Genomic DNA, 15,204 nt, shown 5'->3' with positions numbered 1-15,204 from the left:
TCAGACCTAGGGACACATACAGACTGAAAGTGGGGTATGGAAAAAGATACTCCATGCAAACGGAAATCAAAAGAAAGCTGGAGTAGCATACACATATCAGATAAAATAGACTTTAAAATAAAGAATGTTACAAGAGACAAGGAAGGACACTACATAATGATCAAGGGATCAATCCAAGAAGAAGATATAACAATTATAAACATATATGCACTCAACATAGGAGCACATCAACACATAAGGCAACTGCTAACAGCTATGAAAGAGGAAATCGACAGTAAAACAATAATAGTGGGGGACTTTAGCACCTCACTTAACACCAATGAACAGATCATCCAGACAGAAAATTAATAAGGAAACAGAAGCTTTAAATGACACAATAGACCAGATTTAATTCATATTTATAGGACATCCATCCCAAAACAGCAGATTACACTTTCGTCTCAAGTGCACACGGAACATTCTCCAGGATAGATCACATCTTGGGTCACAAATCAAGCCTCGGTAAATTTAAGAAAATTGAAATCATATCAAGCATCTTTTCCGACCACAATGCTATGACATTAGAAATCAATTACAGGGAAAAAAACGTAAAAAACACAAACACATGGAGACTAAACAATGTGTTACTAAATAACCAAGAGATCACTAAATAAATCAAAGAGGAAATGAAAAAATACCTGAGACAAATTACAACGAAAACACGATGATCCAAAACCTATGGGATGCAGCAAAAGCAGTTCTAAGAGGGAAGTTTATAGCAATACAAGCCTACCTCAAGAAACAAGAAAAATCTCAAATAATCTAACCTTACACCTAAAGGAACTAGAGAAAGAAGAACAAAAAAAAACCTAAAGTTAGTAGAAGAAAAGAAATAATAAAGATCAGAGCAGAAATAGATGAAATAGAAACAAAGAGAACAATAGCAAAGATCAATACAACTAAAAGCTGGTTCTTTGAGAAGATAAACAAAATTGATAAACATGTAGCCAGACTCATCAAGAAAAAGAGGGAGAGGACTCAAATCAATAAAATTAGAAATGAAAAGGAGAAGTTACAGCGGACACTGCAGAAATACAAAGCATCCTAAGAGACTACTACAAGCAACTCTATGCCAATAAAATGGACAACCTGGAAGAAATGGACAAATTCTTAGAAAAGTATAACCTTCCAAGACTGAACCAGGAAGAAATAGAAAATATGAACAGACCAATCACAAATAATGAAATTGAAACGGTGATTAAAAATCTTCCAACAAACAGAAGTCCAGGACCAGTTGGCTTCACAGGTGAATTCTATCAAACATTAAGAGAAGAGCTAACACCCATCCTTCTCACACTCTTCCAAAAATTTGCAGAGGAAGGAACACTCCCAAACTCATTCTGTGAGGCCACCATCACCCTGATACCAAAACCAGACAAAGATACTAGAAAAACAGAAAATTACAGACCAATATCACTGATGAATATAGATGCAAAAATCCTCAACAAAATACTAGCAAACAGAATGCAACAACACATTAAAAGGATCATACACCATGATCAAGTGGGATTTATCCCAGGGATGCAAGGAGTCTTCTATATACGTGAATCAATCAATGTGATACACCATATTAACAAATTGAAGGACAAAAACCATATGATCATCTCAATAGATGCAGAAAAAGCTTTTGACAAAATTCAACACCCATTTATGATAAAAACTCTCCAGAAAGTGGGCATAGAGGGAACCTACCTCAACATAATAAAGGCCATATATGACAAACCCACAGCAAACATCATTCTCAATGGTGAAAAACTGAAAGCATTTCCTCTAAGATCAGGAACAAGACAAGGATGTCCGCTTTTGCCACTATTATTCAACATAGTTTTGGCAGTCCTAGCCACAGCAATCAGAGAAGAAAAAGAAATAAAAGGAATACAAATTGGAAAAGAAGAAGTAAAACTGTCACTGTTTGCAGATGACATGATACTATACATAGAGAATCCTAGAGATGCCACCAGAAAACTACTAGAGCTAATCAATGAATTTGGTAAAGTTGCAGGATACAAAATTAATGCACAGAAATCTCTTGCATCCTGTTACACTAACAACGAAAGATCAGAAAGAGAAGTTAAGGAAACAATCCCATTCACCATTGCAACAAAAAGAATAAAATACCTAGGAATAAAACTACCTAAGGAGGTAAAAGACCTGTACTCATAAAACTATAAGACACTGATGAAAGAAATCAAAGGTGATACAAACAGATGGAGAGAAATACCATGTTCTTGGATTGGAAGAATCAATATTGTGAAAATGTCTATACTACCCAAAGCAATCTACAGATTCAGTGCAATCCCTATCAAATTACCAGTGGCATTTTTTACAGAACTAGAACAAAAAATCTTAAAATTTGTACGGAGACACAAAAGACCCATATAGCCAAAGCAGTCTTGAGGGGAAAAAAATGGAGCTGGAGGAATCAGACCCCCTGACTTCAGACTATACTACAAAGCTACAGTAGTCAAGACAGTATGGTACTGGCACAAAAACAGAAATATAGATCAATGGAACAGGCTAGAAAGCCCAGAGATAAATCCACACACCTATGCTCAACTATTCTATGACAAAGGGGGCAAGGATATACAATGGAGAAAAGACAGTCTCCTCAATAAGTGGTGCTGGGAAAACTGAACAGCTACATGTAAAAGAATGAAATTAGAACACTTCCTAACACCATACACAAAAATAAACTCAAAATGGATTAAAGACCTAAATGTAAGACCGGACACTATAAAATCTTAGAGGAAACAACATAGGAAGAACACTCTTTGACATAAATCACAGCAAGATCTTTTTTGATCCACCTCCTAGAGTAGTGGAAATAAAATAAACAAAAATAAACAAATGGGACATAATGAAACTTAAAAGCTTTTGCAAAGCAAAGGAAATTACAAACAAGACGAGAAGACAACCCTCAGAATGGGAGGAAATATTTGCAAACAAATCAACGGACAAAGGATTAATCTCCAAAATATATAAACAGCTCACGCAGCTCAATATTAAAAAAACAAACAACCCAATCCAAAAATGGGCAGAAGACCTAAATAGACATTTCTCCAAAGAAGACATACAGAGGGCCAAGAAGTACATGAAAAGCTGCTCAACATCACTAATTATTAGAGAAATGCAAATCAAAACTACAGTGAGGTATCACCTCACACCAGTTAGAATGGGCATCATCAGAAAATCTACAAACAACAAATGCTGGAGAGGGTGTGGAGAAAAGGGAACCCTCTTGCACTGTTGGTGGGAATGTAAATTGATACAGCCACTATGGAGAACAGTATGGAGGTTCCTTAAAAAACTAAAAATAGAATTACCATATGACCCAGCAGTCCCACTACTGGGCGTGTACCGAGAGAAAACCGTAATTCAAAAAGACACATGCACCCGAATGTTCATTGCAGCACTATTTACAATAGCCAGGTCATGGCAGCAACCTAAATGCCCATCAATAGATGAATGGAGTAAGAAGAAGTGGTACATATATACAATGGAATATTACTCAGCCATAAAAAGCAATGAAATTGGGTCATTTGTAGAGACGTGGATGGATCTGGAGACTGTCATACAGAGTGAAGTAAGTCAGAAGGAGATAAACAAGTATCGTATATTAACGCATATATGTGGAACCTAGAAAAATGGTATAGATGAACCAGTTTGCAGGGCAGAAATAGAGACACAGATGTAGAGAACAAACGTATGGACCCCAAGGGGGGAAAGTGGCGGGGGGGTGGAGGTGGTGGGATGAATTGGGAGATTGGGACTGACATATATACACCAATATGTATAAAATAGATAACTAATAAGAACCTACTGTATAAAAAAATAAATAAAATAAAATTCAAAAAAATGTGTTCTTTGAACAGTTTAAAGTGTTACATAGTATTGAGATGAAGTCATCAATCTGCTTAATACTTTAACTTTATATTTGGGCAACTGAATAAGTGTATGGTTATTGAAAAAATTAATACTTCAGTAACACTGTTACTGAAAGAAGGGCTTTTTTTTTTTTTTTTTTTTAATTTTATTTATTTATTTTATTTATGGCTGTGTCGGGTCCTCGCCTCCGTGCGAGGGCCCTCCCCAGCTGCGGCAAGCGGGGGCCACTCTTCATCGCGGTGCGCGGGCCTCTCACTGTCGCGGCCTCTCTTGTTGCGGAGCTCAGGCTCCAAACGCGCAGGCTCAGTAGTTGTGGCTCACGGGCACAGTCGCTCCGCGGCATGTGGGATCTTCCCAGACCAGGGCTCGAACCCGTGTCCCCTGCATTGGCAGGCAGATTCTCAGCCACTGCGCCACCAGGGAAGCCCAGAAGGGCTTTTTAAATAGGCTTTTTATGCCTGCTGTATTAGTATTTTTTTTAAACTTGCTTTTTAATTTATTTATTTATTTTTGGCTGTGTTGGGTCTTCGTTTCAGTGTGAGGGCTTTCTCTAGTTGCAGCAAGCAGGGGCCACTCTTCATTGCGGTGCGCGGGCCTCTCACTATCGCGGCCTCTCTTGTTGCGGAGCACAGGCTCCAGACGCGCAGGCTCAGTAGTTGTGGCTCACGGGCTTAGTTGCTCCGCAGCATGTGGGATCTTCCCAGACCAGGGCTCGAACCCGTGTCCCCTGCGTTGGCAGGCAGATTCTCAACTACTGCGCCACCAGGGAAGCCCTGTATTAGTATTTTTTAAGACTTAGCAACTCTATATCATGACGGGGATATATATAACTATCATTTCTGCAAAATACAGTGAATGTAACATTTCCAAAGACGTTAAGCTCCCGCTGAAAAGGAGGAAAAAGCGGACTCAGATTTTAAGCAGATGTCCCAGAGTAGTAAAGTTCCGTAGAGCTCAGCTTTGAGATTCAGAAGAAAGTTAACAGAGAGTAGTTTTTGACTAGAATAATTTAAAATAAGGGCAAAAGAGAGATGTCTTTTTTTCTTGATGCCCTTTCCCTCCAAATGAAGTGAGTAAGATATAGAAAATGGACTATGGCTCACTGGTAGAATTCAAAGTTGGTCAGCAGTTTTGCCAATTTCCCTGAATTTCTAAAAAGAGAAATAAGGAGCCTTTTCTTCGTGTTTGGGTGAAGTTAATTTGGACCAGTTCCAGCTTGCCTGGGTGGCAGTGTGCAGTGGGAACACAGGCTGCTTTTGGATACACCGGGCTTTTTTAAGCCAAACCTATGTTCACCCCAGTAATTAGGGCAGGCCTGGTCTGTGCAGCATTGAAAGCAGTCTTGGTAAACGACGGCTCAGGCTTCTAAAGGCTTGTTTGGTTCCCTGCCTTTGCCTCCGACATCAATTCCCGAGGGAGTAGAGACTCGCTTTAACCCGTGAGTGGGGCTGTGTGTGCTCCTTGGGAAGTAAACTTTTTAACTCGTAAACAGAGCACTGGAAAGATAGCTCTTCTGTCAGGTCAGAGGTGCTGCATTTGAGTCGTGCGGGCAGGGCCATCGTGAATGGTAGATGTGTTGGCTGCCTGACTCGGGGGCAGGTGGGGCTGAAGTCCTGACCCAGCTCCTTGCCGAGCCGGCGGGAACCTTCTTCTGATTCACACAAAGGTGCTGTGACCCTTTGCCTAGAAGCTCACCAGAGAAATCGCTTCTCCCTTCTCTGTGCTCGGATGCTTGCTGTTGCGCGTAATGTGGAGAATGTGAAGCATCTTTGTCTCCATGGTTCTCGAACATTTTCACTATTGTCCTCTGGGGCGGGGGGAGTTGGGGTGATGTCGCCAGAGAGAGTGCAGGAATGGGTGGAGGAGGGGACAGGGAGGAAGGAGAGCTGAGGATTGATTTGAGCCCTGTCTCCCCTCTGGGTAGGTTCTGATCCACTGTTGCCACTTGTTGAAATTATTCGGTGCTTATTCGGTTTTCTGAGCCTCACCTCTTCCTACCAGTCTCTCTTCCTTTGGCCTCTAGTAACCTTCCCTTTCCACACCATGTAATTGGAACATATATCGCTGTAATTGCTAGTTAACTTTTTTTTTGAAATAATTATAGGTTCACAGGAAATTTCCCCTAGTGGTTACATTTTATGTATCTATAGTGCAATATCAAAACCAGGAGACTGACATTGGTACAACGTATGTGTGGGATTCTGAGACTTACTATCACCTGTGTAGTTTTGTGTAACCAGCGCTGCTTATCAAGATACAGAACTGCCCTGTCACCACAGAGATCCCCCTCCCCTCTTGAGTCACACTCACCCTCTTTCCTCTACCAGCTCTAATCCCTAGCAGCCACTAATTTTGTTTTCCACCCCTATGATTTTTTCACTTCAAGCATATTATATAAATGGAATCATGTAGTATGTGACCTTTGAGATCCATCTAAGTTTTGTGCTTTAGTAGTTCATTCCTTTTCGTTGCTGAATAGTATTCCATGGTACAGAGGTACCACAGTTGAACCATTTGTTTATTGAAGTACATCTGGGTTGCTTCTAGTTTGTGGCCATTGTGAATAAAGCTGCTGTGAACATTCCTGCACAGGTTTTTGTGTGGACATAAATTTTCATTTCTCTGGGATAAATGCCCAGGAGTGAGGTTGCTGGGTTGTATGTTAAGCGTATGCTGAATTTTTTTAAGAAACTGAAAAACTATTTTCTAGAGTGGTTGTCCCATTTTACATCTGCACCAGCAGTGTATTAGAGATCACATATCTCTGCATTTGGTGTTGTCACTGCTTTTTGTTTTAGCTGTTTTAATAGACGTGTAGTGATGTCTCATCAAAGTCTTAGTCTGGTTTTCCCTGATGGCCAGTGAACTTGGACATCCTGTTTTTCATCTGCTTACTTGCTGTGTGTGTGCTCTCTGGTGAAAACAACTCTTCATGTCTTTGTCCACTTTCCAACTGGATTGTTTGTTTTTTTAACTATTGAGTTTTGAGCATTCTTTGTATATTCTAAATATGAGTCCTTTGTCAGATATGTGGTTGGCAGATATTTTCTACCAGTCCCTAGCTTGTCTTTTCATTTTCTTAAGAGAGTCTTTTGCAGAGCAAAAGCTTTAATTTTGATGAAGTCCAGTTTATCGATATTTTTCTTTTATGAACCATGCATTTTGTGTCATGTCTAAGGACTGTTCGCCAAGTTGTAGGTCCTGAAGTTTTTCTCCTAGTTTTACGTTTTGAGTCAATTTTGTATAAGGTGTGAGGTTTAGGTCAAGGTTTGTTTTTTTTTTTCCTTTGCTTATGGACATCCAATTCCTCCAACATCATTTATTGAAAAGGCTACTCTTTATTTAATTGCTTTTGGATCTTCAAAAAAGTCAATTGGCCATACTTATGTGGGACCACCTCTGGGTTTTCTGTTATGTTCCATTGATCTGTGTATCTAGTCCTTCACCAATACTGCATAGTCTTGCTTACTGTAGCTATGTAATAAATCTAGAAATTGGATTCCTCCCCCTTAATTTTTCTTTTTCACAATTGTTTTAGTTAATCTAGTGCCTTTCCATATAGATTTTAGAATAGTTATATCTATATCCATAAAAGATTTTGCTGGGATTTTTTAGAAATTGTTAGGCCTGTATATCAATTTGGAGAGAATTGATATCATAATTATGTTGATGCTTCCAATCCATGAACATGGTATGTCCCTCCATTTATTAGACTTTGATTTCTTTCATCAACACATTTTATAGTTTTCAGCATACAAGTCCTGTACATGTTTTGTTAGATTTATACCTAAGTGTTTCATTTTTGTGTGATTATTAATAGTATTGCATTTTAAATTTCAATTTCCATATGTTAATTGCTAGTATATAGAAAGACAGATGACTTGTAGGTTGATTTTTATATCCTACATCCTCTATCCTTGCTGAATTAACTTGAATTCTAGGAGTTTCTTTGGTATATTCCTTGGGATTTTCTACGTAGACCATCATTTCATCTGTAAATAGGCTTAGTTTTATTTTTTTTCTCTCTAATCCATGTACCTTATATTTCTTTCCTTCACCTTACCACACTGGCTAGAACCATGCTGAATAGCAGTAATAAAAGTGGGCAGCCTTGTCTTGTTCTCATTCTTAGAGGGAAGCGTTCAGTCTTTCACCATTGATTTTGGTGTTAGCTGTAGAGTTTTTGCCAATGTTTTTTTTTTTTTTAATTTTTATTTATTATTTATTTATTATGTTTATTTTTGGCTGTGTTGGGTCCTCGTTTCTGTGTGAGGGCCTTCTCCAGTTGCGGCGAGCGGGGGCCACTCTTCATCGTGGTGCGCGGGCCTGTCACTATCGCGGCCTCTCTTTTTGTGGAGCAGAGGCTCCAGACGCTCAGGCTCAGCAGTTGTGGCTCACGGGCCCAGCTGCTCCGCGGCATGTGGGATCCTCCCAGACCAGGGCTCGAACCCGCGTCCCCCGCACCGGCAGGCAGACCCTCAACCACTGCGCCACCAGGGAAGCCCCCAATGTTTTTATGAAGTTGAAGAAGTTCTCTATTCCTAGTTTTCTGAGAGTTTTTATTATTAGTGGGTGTTAATTTTTTAAATCCACATATCTGTCTCCCTAGCCAGATTCTGAGTGTCCAGAGCTCGGACATTGCTTCATAAGCATTTTGTTTTCCCACAGTGCCTATGTCAGGGCTTCGCCCCAGGGAAGCATTAAACAAGTTTGTGGATCAGAAGGACTGGCCATGGTCACCAGCGGCAGATGGGCAAGGACCCCGAGGAGGGAGCTCACAGGAACATCTCTAACCAGGCAGTGCGGCTCCCTGGGTCTGGAGGGGAGACTGTAGCTAGTTTCTGGTCACCATTACCACTCACCTTAGTGGTTCAAGGCAGGTGCTACAGCAGAGGCAGGCAGCACGGACTCGTCTCCTTTGCCCTGGTTTGGGGTAAACCATCGAGCTGCACAGTGTCAATGGGGGATTGTATGTTATGTGACTTATACTCCAACAAGGCTGTTCTTTGTTTTAAAAAAAGTAAGTGCCAGCTGGGCAGTGATGTCCTGCCGTTCTCTGTGCTAGGGGACAGGGTACTGCTGTCCATTGTTCCAGGTCCCCCAGACCACTCGGAGCCAGCCAAGGCCTTTCCAGGTAGGGAGGGCCCCTTCTGCTCTGGCTCATCCAGTACTGACGCAGCCAGGGAGTACTGAGGGGGTCCCGTCAGAAGAACTCAGAAACTTCCTTAGATGCTGTGTTGCTAACTTTGAAGCACTGACCTGAGAAAGATGGCCTAGACCTACTTCCTTCCTGCCCAGGGAGGCAGTTTTCACCACGACAGTGTTTTCCACAATTTGGCCACTTTCCCTAATACTATTTTAGTTTAGGCTGTTTCTCTGTCCCCTTGACCCTGTCAGTGAGGTAAGGAAAAGGCAGAAAATCCTAACTTTATTTTTAACAGTGGGGAAATAAGCAAATCAATGAAAAATAGTTTCTCATCATCACAAATCTAGAACGTGATCCCCCAGCTCCTGTTTCCAGTGGGCGGGCCGCTTGGCTTGTGTCCATTTCGGTCTCCTCCCGTCTCGTGACTGCCTGTGTGTTTACGTCCCCCACTCCTTTTAAGTTGGGATGAGCAGTGTGTCCTCTGGTGTTGAGGAGCTGCCAGATTTCAGTGATGGCAGCTGTAGTACTACCGTTGTAGTTGTCTTAAAACACTGTCTCTTTCACTGACGTGGTTCACGCTTCGTTTTCAAATGTCACTTTGCTGAGTTTGTTGCTGCTTCTTCCCCATTCAATTTTCTGCCTTCCGGGACCTTTTCAAATGAGTGACAGCAAAGGGCAGGCCTGTGATGTGATCTGTGTGTCCGTCTGTCTTAATAGTTACATTCCTGGGAGCAAGACATTCATGCCAGGACAAAACCAAGAGACAAATCCTGGTTGCAGCTTGTGAGTTTCCTGCTGTATGACGATTAATGCCCACATCGAGGTTCTCTGTTGTGATTTAGCCTTTGCAGCACAATGAAATCCTTTTGATTTCTTTTCTTTCCTAGGGCTCAAGGGTTCTGGTTGATGCACGAGACAAGCTTGGTATTCCTTGGCAGTATTCTGAAAATGAGAAGCACGGGATGTTCCTCATGGCCTTTGAGAACAAAGCAGGGCTGCCCGTGGAGCCTGCCACCTTTCAGCTGTACGTACCTGCTCTGAGCGCGCTCTGGAGGGATTCCGGCATCAGGGAAGCTTTCAGCCGGAGGAGCGAGTTTCAGCTGGTGAGTGAGCCCTCTGTCTGGACTACACGACTGTGTTCTTGACCTGTGGTAGAATTTCCTTTAAAAACTGTAAAAGTACAGGCAAGGTGTAAGTTGCTCTAAACCCTGATATTTAAGAACGGAAACACATAACAGAGGCTAATTAAGCCATCTAAATGGTTTGAGAGGAACAAAATTAATTCACTCAGGCTAGATAAATGTTTCTGTTCAAGGAATATGAAGGATTCTTAAAATAGTCAAGATTGGTGTAACTCAAGGAGCTCACATTTTCTAGATCTTGTTCATAGTAGGAAATTAATGCGTCCTTAAGAGAACTTTCCAGCTGTGAAGTATGGGTCCTGCCTGGCAAATCATGAATGTTTTCAGATCTATGCCTGGGAAGCTAATCTGAACCCTTCCAAGTTGTTCCCTGAGGATTCTTTCCTTTTATTTTAAGGTCTGAAAGTTTCACAAAGCCTAATCATCTTTGTCACTTAGCTTCATTTAGGATGAGTCTTTAAACAGAAAATTTGGGGTGTTTAGCCTGTTTGCATTCTGTTTTTTTCCTGAGTATCCTTCAACATTAACTGTATATGAAGGTGAGTATCATATTTCTCCTATAACTAGAATAGATGTGCCCGGCTGATATAAATGCACCCCCTGGAGTGTCCAGAAATCGCACTGACCTTCACATCCCTTTGCCCCTGAGAAACAGGTTCCCAAGTTTTAAGTCACTGGTCCCTTGCCTTTCGTTATGATGTTGCCATACTATGTATTTATTTTTTAAAAAGAGTCTTGAGTTTTCCCTATTTTCAAACTTTACATAAATGGTTTCATCCTGTATGTATTCTTCCGTGACTTGCATTTTTCACCCAGTATTTTGAAATTTATTCATGCGGTGCATGTGGCTGTGGTCCTTTCATGTTCGCCGCTGTCTGCTATCCTACTGTGTGGACATACTCGGATGCATCCGTTCTCTCGTGCATATACTTGGGAATCGTTTTCCATGTTTTGCTATTACAAACAAATCTGCTGCGCTCTCTCCCGTGCGCCCCCAAATGCACGTGTTCAGGGGTCTCCAGGACATATTCCAAGGAGGGGAATTGGCCAGTTGTAGGGCATATATGCCTCCAAATAGACACGATATGTCAAGTTATTTTCCAGAGTGATTATACCAGTTGTGCTTCTGCCGGCAGCGCAGAGCTCCTGTTGCTCTCATCCTGGCCAGTCTTTCGTGTTATCAGACTTCAAAAATTTTTAAGAATCTCCTTTTAGCCGAAGGAGCCAAGTACACTATATTTTTATAGTATCTCCTTAGGGTTTAATTGACGTTTCCTAGACTTATTGGCTGTATGTGTTTCCTCTTCTGGGAAATGCCTAGTCCTGTCTTTTGCCAGTTTTTTACTAATGAGTTACGTGTAGTTTTCTCATTTATTTCCGGGGTTCTGCACAGTCTGCCTGATAATCCTCAGTTCAGCTTCCATGTGCTCTTCACCTGATCTCCCCTGATGCTCACGGCTTACACAGTCGTAGCACGCTCGTCAAAAGCGGGAAACTGACGTTGGTACGGTACGGTTAATTAACCCGTAGACCTCATTCAGGTTTAACCGCTTTTCCTCTAAAAGCCCTTCTTACAAGGCAGGATCGGGCTCAGGACCCCACCCTGCATTTCATCCTTGTTTCTCCTGAGTCTGCTGTCAGTGACAGCCCCTCGGTCTCTCCTGGGTTTTCATGACCGTGACACGTTGAAAGAGCACCGGTCAGTCATTTTGTAGAATGTCCCTATTTGGGTTTGTCTGGTGTTTTCTCATCATTAGAATGAGATGATGCGTTTTTTGGCAAGAAAGCCACTGAAGTGATGTGTCTGCCCAGAGCATCCTGTCAGGGGTACATGCTCTCGATACGTCCAGTGCCTGGCGATGTGAGCCTTGCTTACTCGGTTAGCAGGGTATTTGCCAGGTTTCTCCACTGTAAAGTTACTACTGTTCTCTGTAACATAAATATTTGGGGGAGATACTTTGCAACTATGCAAATATCCTGTTTCTCTTCAAGCTTTTGCCCACTAATTTTACTGTCCATCGGTGGATCTGAAGGATGACATTTTTATAACTGTTTCATTTTCACATTCATTCTCAAGTTAAGTTTAAAAATTAAAGTGAAAGAGTCAGATGAACTAGAAGACAGATTTTCCATAAAAAGGAAATTTTAATCTTCTAAAGGGCAGGAATATCAGAAACAGCGAGGGAATACACAATATCTAAGTGTGAAATTGGGGTTTAAGTCTTCCCTTCCCCCTCCGCCCCAATAAACTCACATGGTCTGGGGAAGAAGAGTCTAGTCTCTTCAGAGCTTGGATGGAAGTTGCTGTTATCAATTGAGAATTTACCAAAGAAGGAAATATAAACATCCTGAGCTGAATATTTGCAAGTAGTGTTTAACAGCGTGGTGGGGTGGTTTTGTCAGACTTTTATGTTCACCGTCCTCGATTGGGTGCAGTGTTTTGGAGCAGGAAGGGCCCTCCTGGCTGGTACATGGAGCCCTTGTCTCGCTACAGATGGGGAAATAAACCCAAAAGGTCATGGCTTCCCAAGGCCCTATCTTTTTTTTTTTTTTTAACCGTGGCATGCAGGAATCTTTGTTCCCTGACCAGGCATTGAACCCGTGCCCCCTACAGTGGAATGGCAGAGTCTTAACCACTGGGCCACCAGAGAAGTCCCCAGGGCCCTGTCTTCTTAGCAGTCACTATGAGGAACTCGGGCCTAAAAGGCCCGTCTGCTTATTTCTTTCTATAGTCACTTATTAGTTAAGCATTTATGGGGCACTTACTGTGTGCGAGACACTGTGCAGTATGCTGGGGACATGGCAGGGAATAAGACCAAAAATGAGCCTGTCTCCAGAGAGCCTTTGCTCTGGACCTGAATCTGGCAAGTGATTGGGGGAGGTTGGCTCCAGGTGGGTCCGTCATCCCATCGTTTTGATCTTATGCTTCAAACAGCCCGACTTTGTGAGGGTGTGGTTACCTGACAAGTGTTCACATGTTGTGTGCTTTTGAACTGCGATGACCGAAAGCAGATATGAAGCTGCTGATTTTGTTTATTGGAGGGTAAGTATGTGAGTGTCTGTTATTCTGATGTTTCGTACTTTTCTATATTTTTATTTAAAAAAATTATAGAGCATCTTATTAACTCGATGGACAGTAGGCCCTTAATAGTCTTTATGTCAAGATAGACAGTTGCAACCTAAGCGTCTTAACACGGTGTGGTCAGTTTTCTCTTCGGATCCTTTGCTTAGTGTCAGAAACCTTTCCACGGTGATGTTTCAGCAACTAGTTTTGTTACCTTTCTTCCCTCCCCAGGTGAGGGAACTCTTAGAGCCTTTGACAGTCTCTCAATGGAAACCCAGCCGCCGTGAGACCTGCTGTCAGCCAGGTGTTAGACGCTGCCTGTTTCCTCTGCTCCCTTGGTTTTCCTTGCCATTCCAGGCAGAGGCAGAAACAAAAAGGGGAAGAAGAACGGCAGTGTCTGCTGACTGCCTTGTGAGGGCCTTTCCTCCTCAGAGGGGACTCTCCCTGTCCCGAAAAGGAGAAACCTTGCCCTTCTCACAAGTCACCTGTTCCTGCGTAGTCACTGATGTCAACTGCCATTTAGACACAGGATTCGATAGCACTTCTCTGGCTTCATAAAAAAGAAAGGAAGATAACCTTGCTATGTTAGACCTAATCTTTTCAAACACATTTGAGGAAGACGTAGCAGAACACTAAAAGGGAAGTTTTTGTCATAAGTCACATAAATATGGTCTACTTACATGCCCTTTCTCCAGTAAGAGAATTTCGAACTTTTAAACACATCTGGCAAATTATCATTAACTAATGTGCTTATGATACAGCACATGGGTAGTATTTCCATGATCTGCTTTTGGTTACGTACACCTTTTAATGTGGGGTCTAGTTCTGGATCGGTGCAGCAGCCGGGCCGGTGGTCTTCTGTGTGTATGTAACTCCTGCACTGATAGTGACTGAGAATTTGTACGTCGTGGTCCTCCTTGCCGGGCGGTGTGGTGGGCGCTCTTTCAGGGAGCCTGTTCTGTGTGCCGGCCACTCTGCCGAGGTCAAGTGCAGTTTCCTCAAAGAGCTGGTAAGACAGATATCCAAGCAAACAATTCAATAAAGTGTGCTAAGAAATATAACTGAGGAACATCCAGCTACATTAGGCATAAAGGAAGAAGGTAGGCAGTCCCACCTGGCAGGAGGGGTGGGGAGGTTTTTTGGAGGAGATCTTCTCAAGGTTAGGTAGGAACGAACCGGGGCCACGGTTGGGAGGGAGGTGGCAGGGGAGGCTCGCCAGGGAGCTGCAGAGCTCCGCGCCGCCCGAGCAGCGCTGCTGCCCCAGGAGAGGCCGCCCCGGCCGGTCGGCAGGCTTTGGTGTGCAGGGAACAGCTCTCCCACGCCAACTGCCTGGACGATAAGGGACTCGGTTGGCTAAGTGCGGGGCTGGGGGTGAGGCGGGAGCTTTACGTGTGGTTTGCGCTGCTTCTCCGCACTTTTCGTGCCTCTGCCCCTCCTCTGTGCCAGGTCAGTTCTGGCCTGGCTGCCCCTGAGCAAGGCCTCGGCAGTGCCCGCCGCCTCCCGGAGCACAGGGGTCCCGTGCGGGGAGATGCTGTCCAGGGCTGCTGAGGCCTGGGTGAGTCTCCACCCCTCACCCTCCTGTCGCGGGCACGTGGTCTGCAGGTGGCACAGCGGGGGTGGGGGGTTGACCACGCGGGCCACGCCGAGCAGCTGGGAGTCACCTGTAAGCAGAGGGGCCAGTGAGGTGTGTAAAGAGAGAGGAGCGGACCCGGTTGCCAGTGCTTCCAGAAACCACTGGCGGTAGCACGTACAATGGGCTGAAGGGGGCAGACTGGAGGCGAAGGCCATGGGGGGCTCCTGTAGAAGTCCGGTTAAGGGACTGTGAACTTGAACCTGGGCAGGAGGGGTTCCCTTAGCCTTAGGCCTTAGTCTTAGGATTTACCGCTCCCGGTTCTTTGCACAACTCTTTGCTTGTTCTCTAGTTAATC

At 43.3% G+C, this 15,204-nt stretch overlaps 1 protein-coding gene across 1 annotated transcript in view; it reads left to right on the top strand.

Moving 5' to 3' along the window:
• The window catches only part of GNA12 (G protein subunit alpha 12), a 125,314-nt gene that overhangs the window by 41,082 nt on the left and 69,028 nt on the right, over positions 1-15,204 (top strand). Inside the window, exon 2 of the mRNA XM_057528897.1 lies at positions 9,958-10,173. Coding sequence (XP_057384880.1) covers positions 9,958-10,173 — 216 coding nt within the window. The remainder of the gene's footprint in view (positions 1-9,957; positions 10,174-15,204) is intronic.

Source organism: Balaenoptera acutorostrata, chromosome 15 (assembly GCF_949987535.1).
Source record: "Balaenoptera acutorostrata chromosome 15, mBalAcu1.1, whole genome shotgun sequence".
Lineage (NCBI taxonomy): Eukaryota > Metazoa > Chordata > Mammalia > Artiodactyla > Balaenopteridae > Balaenoptera > Balaenoptera acutorostrata.
Note: the sequence above shows the minus strand (reverse complement) of the source record. Positions and strands in the feature narration are given on the sequence as shown.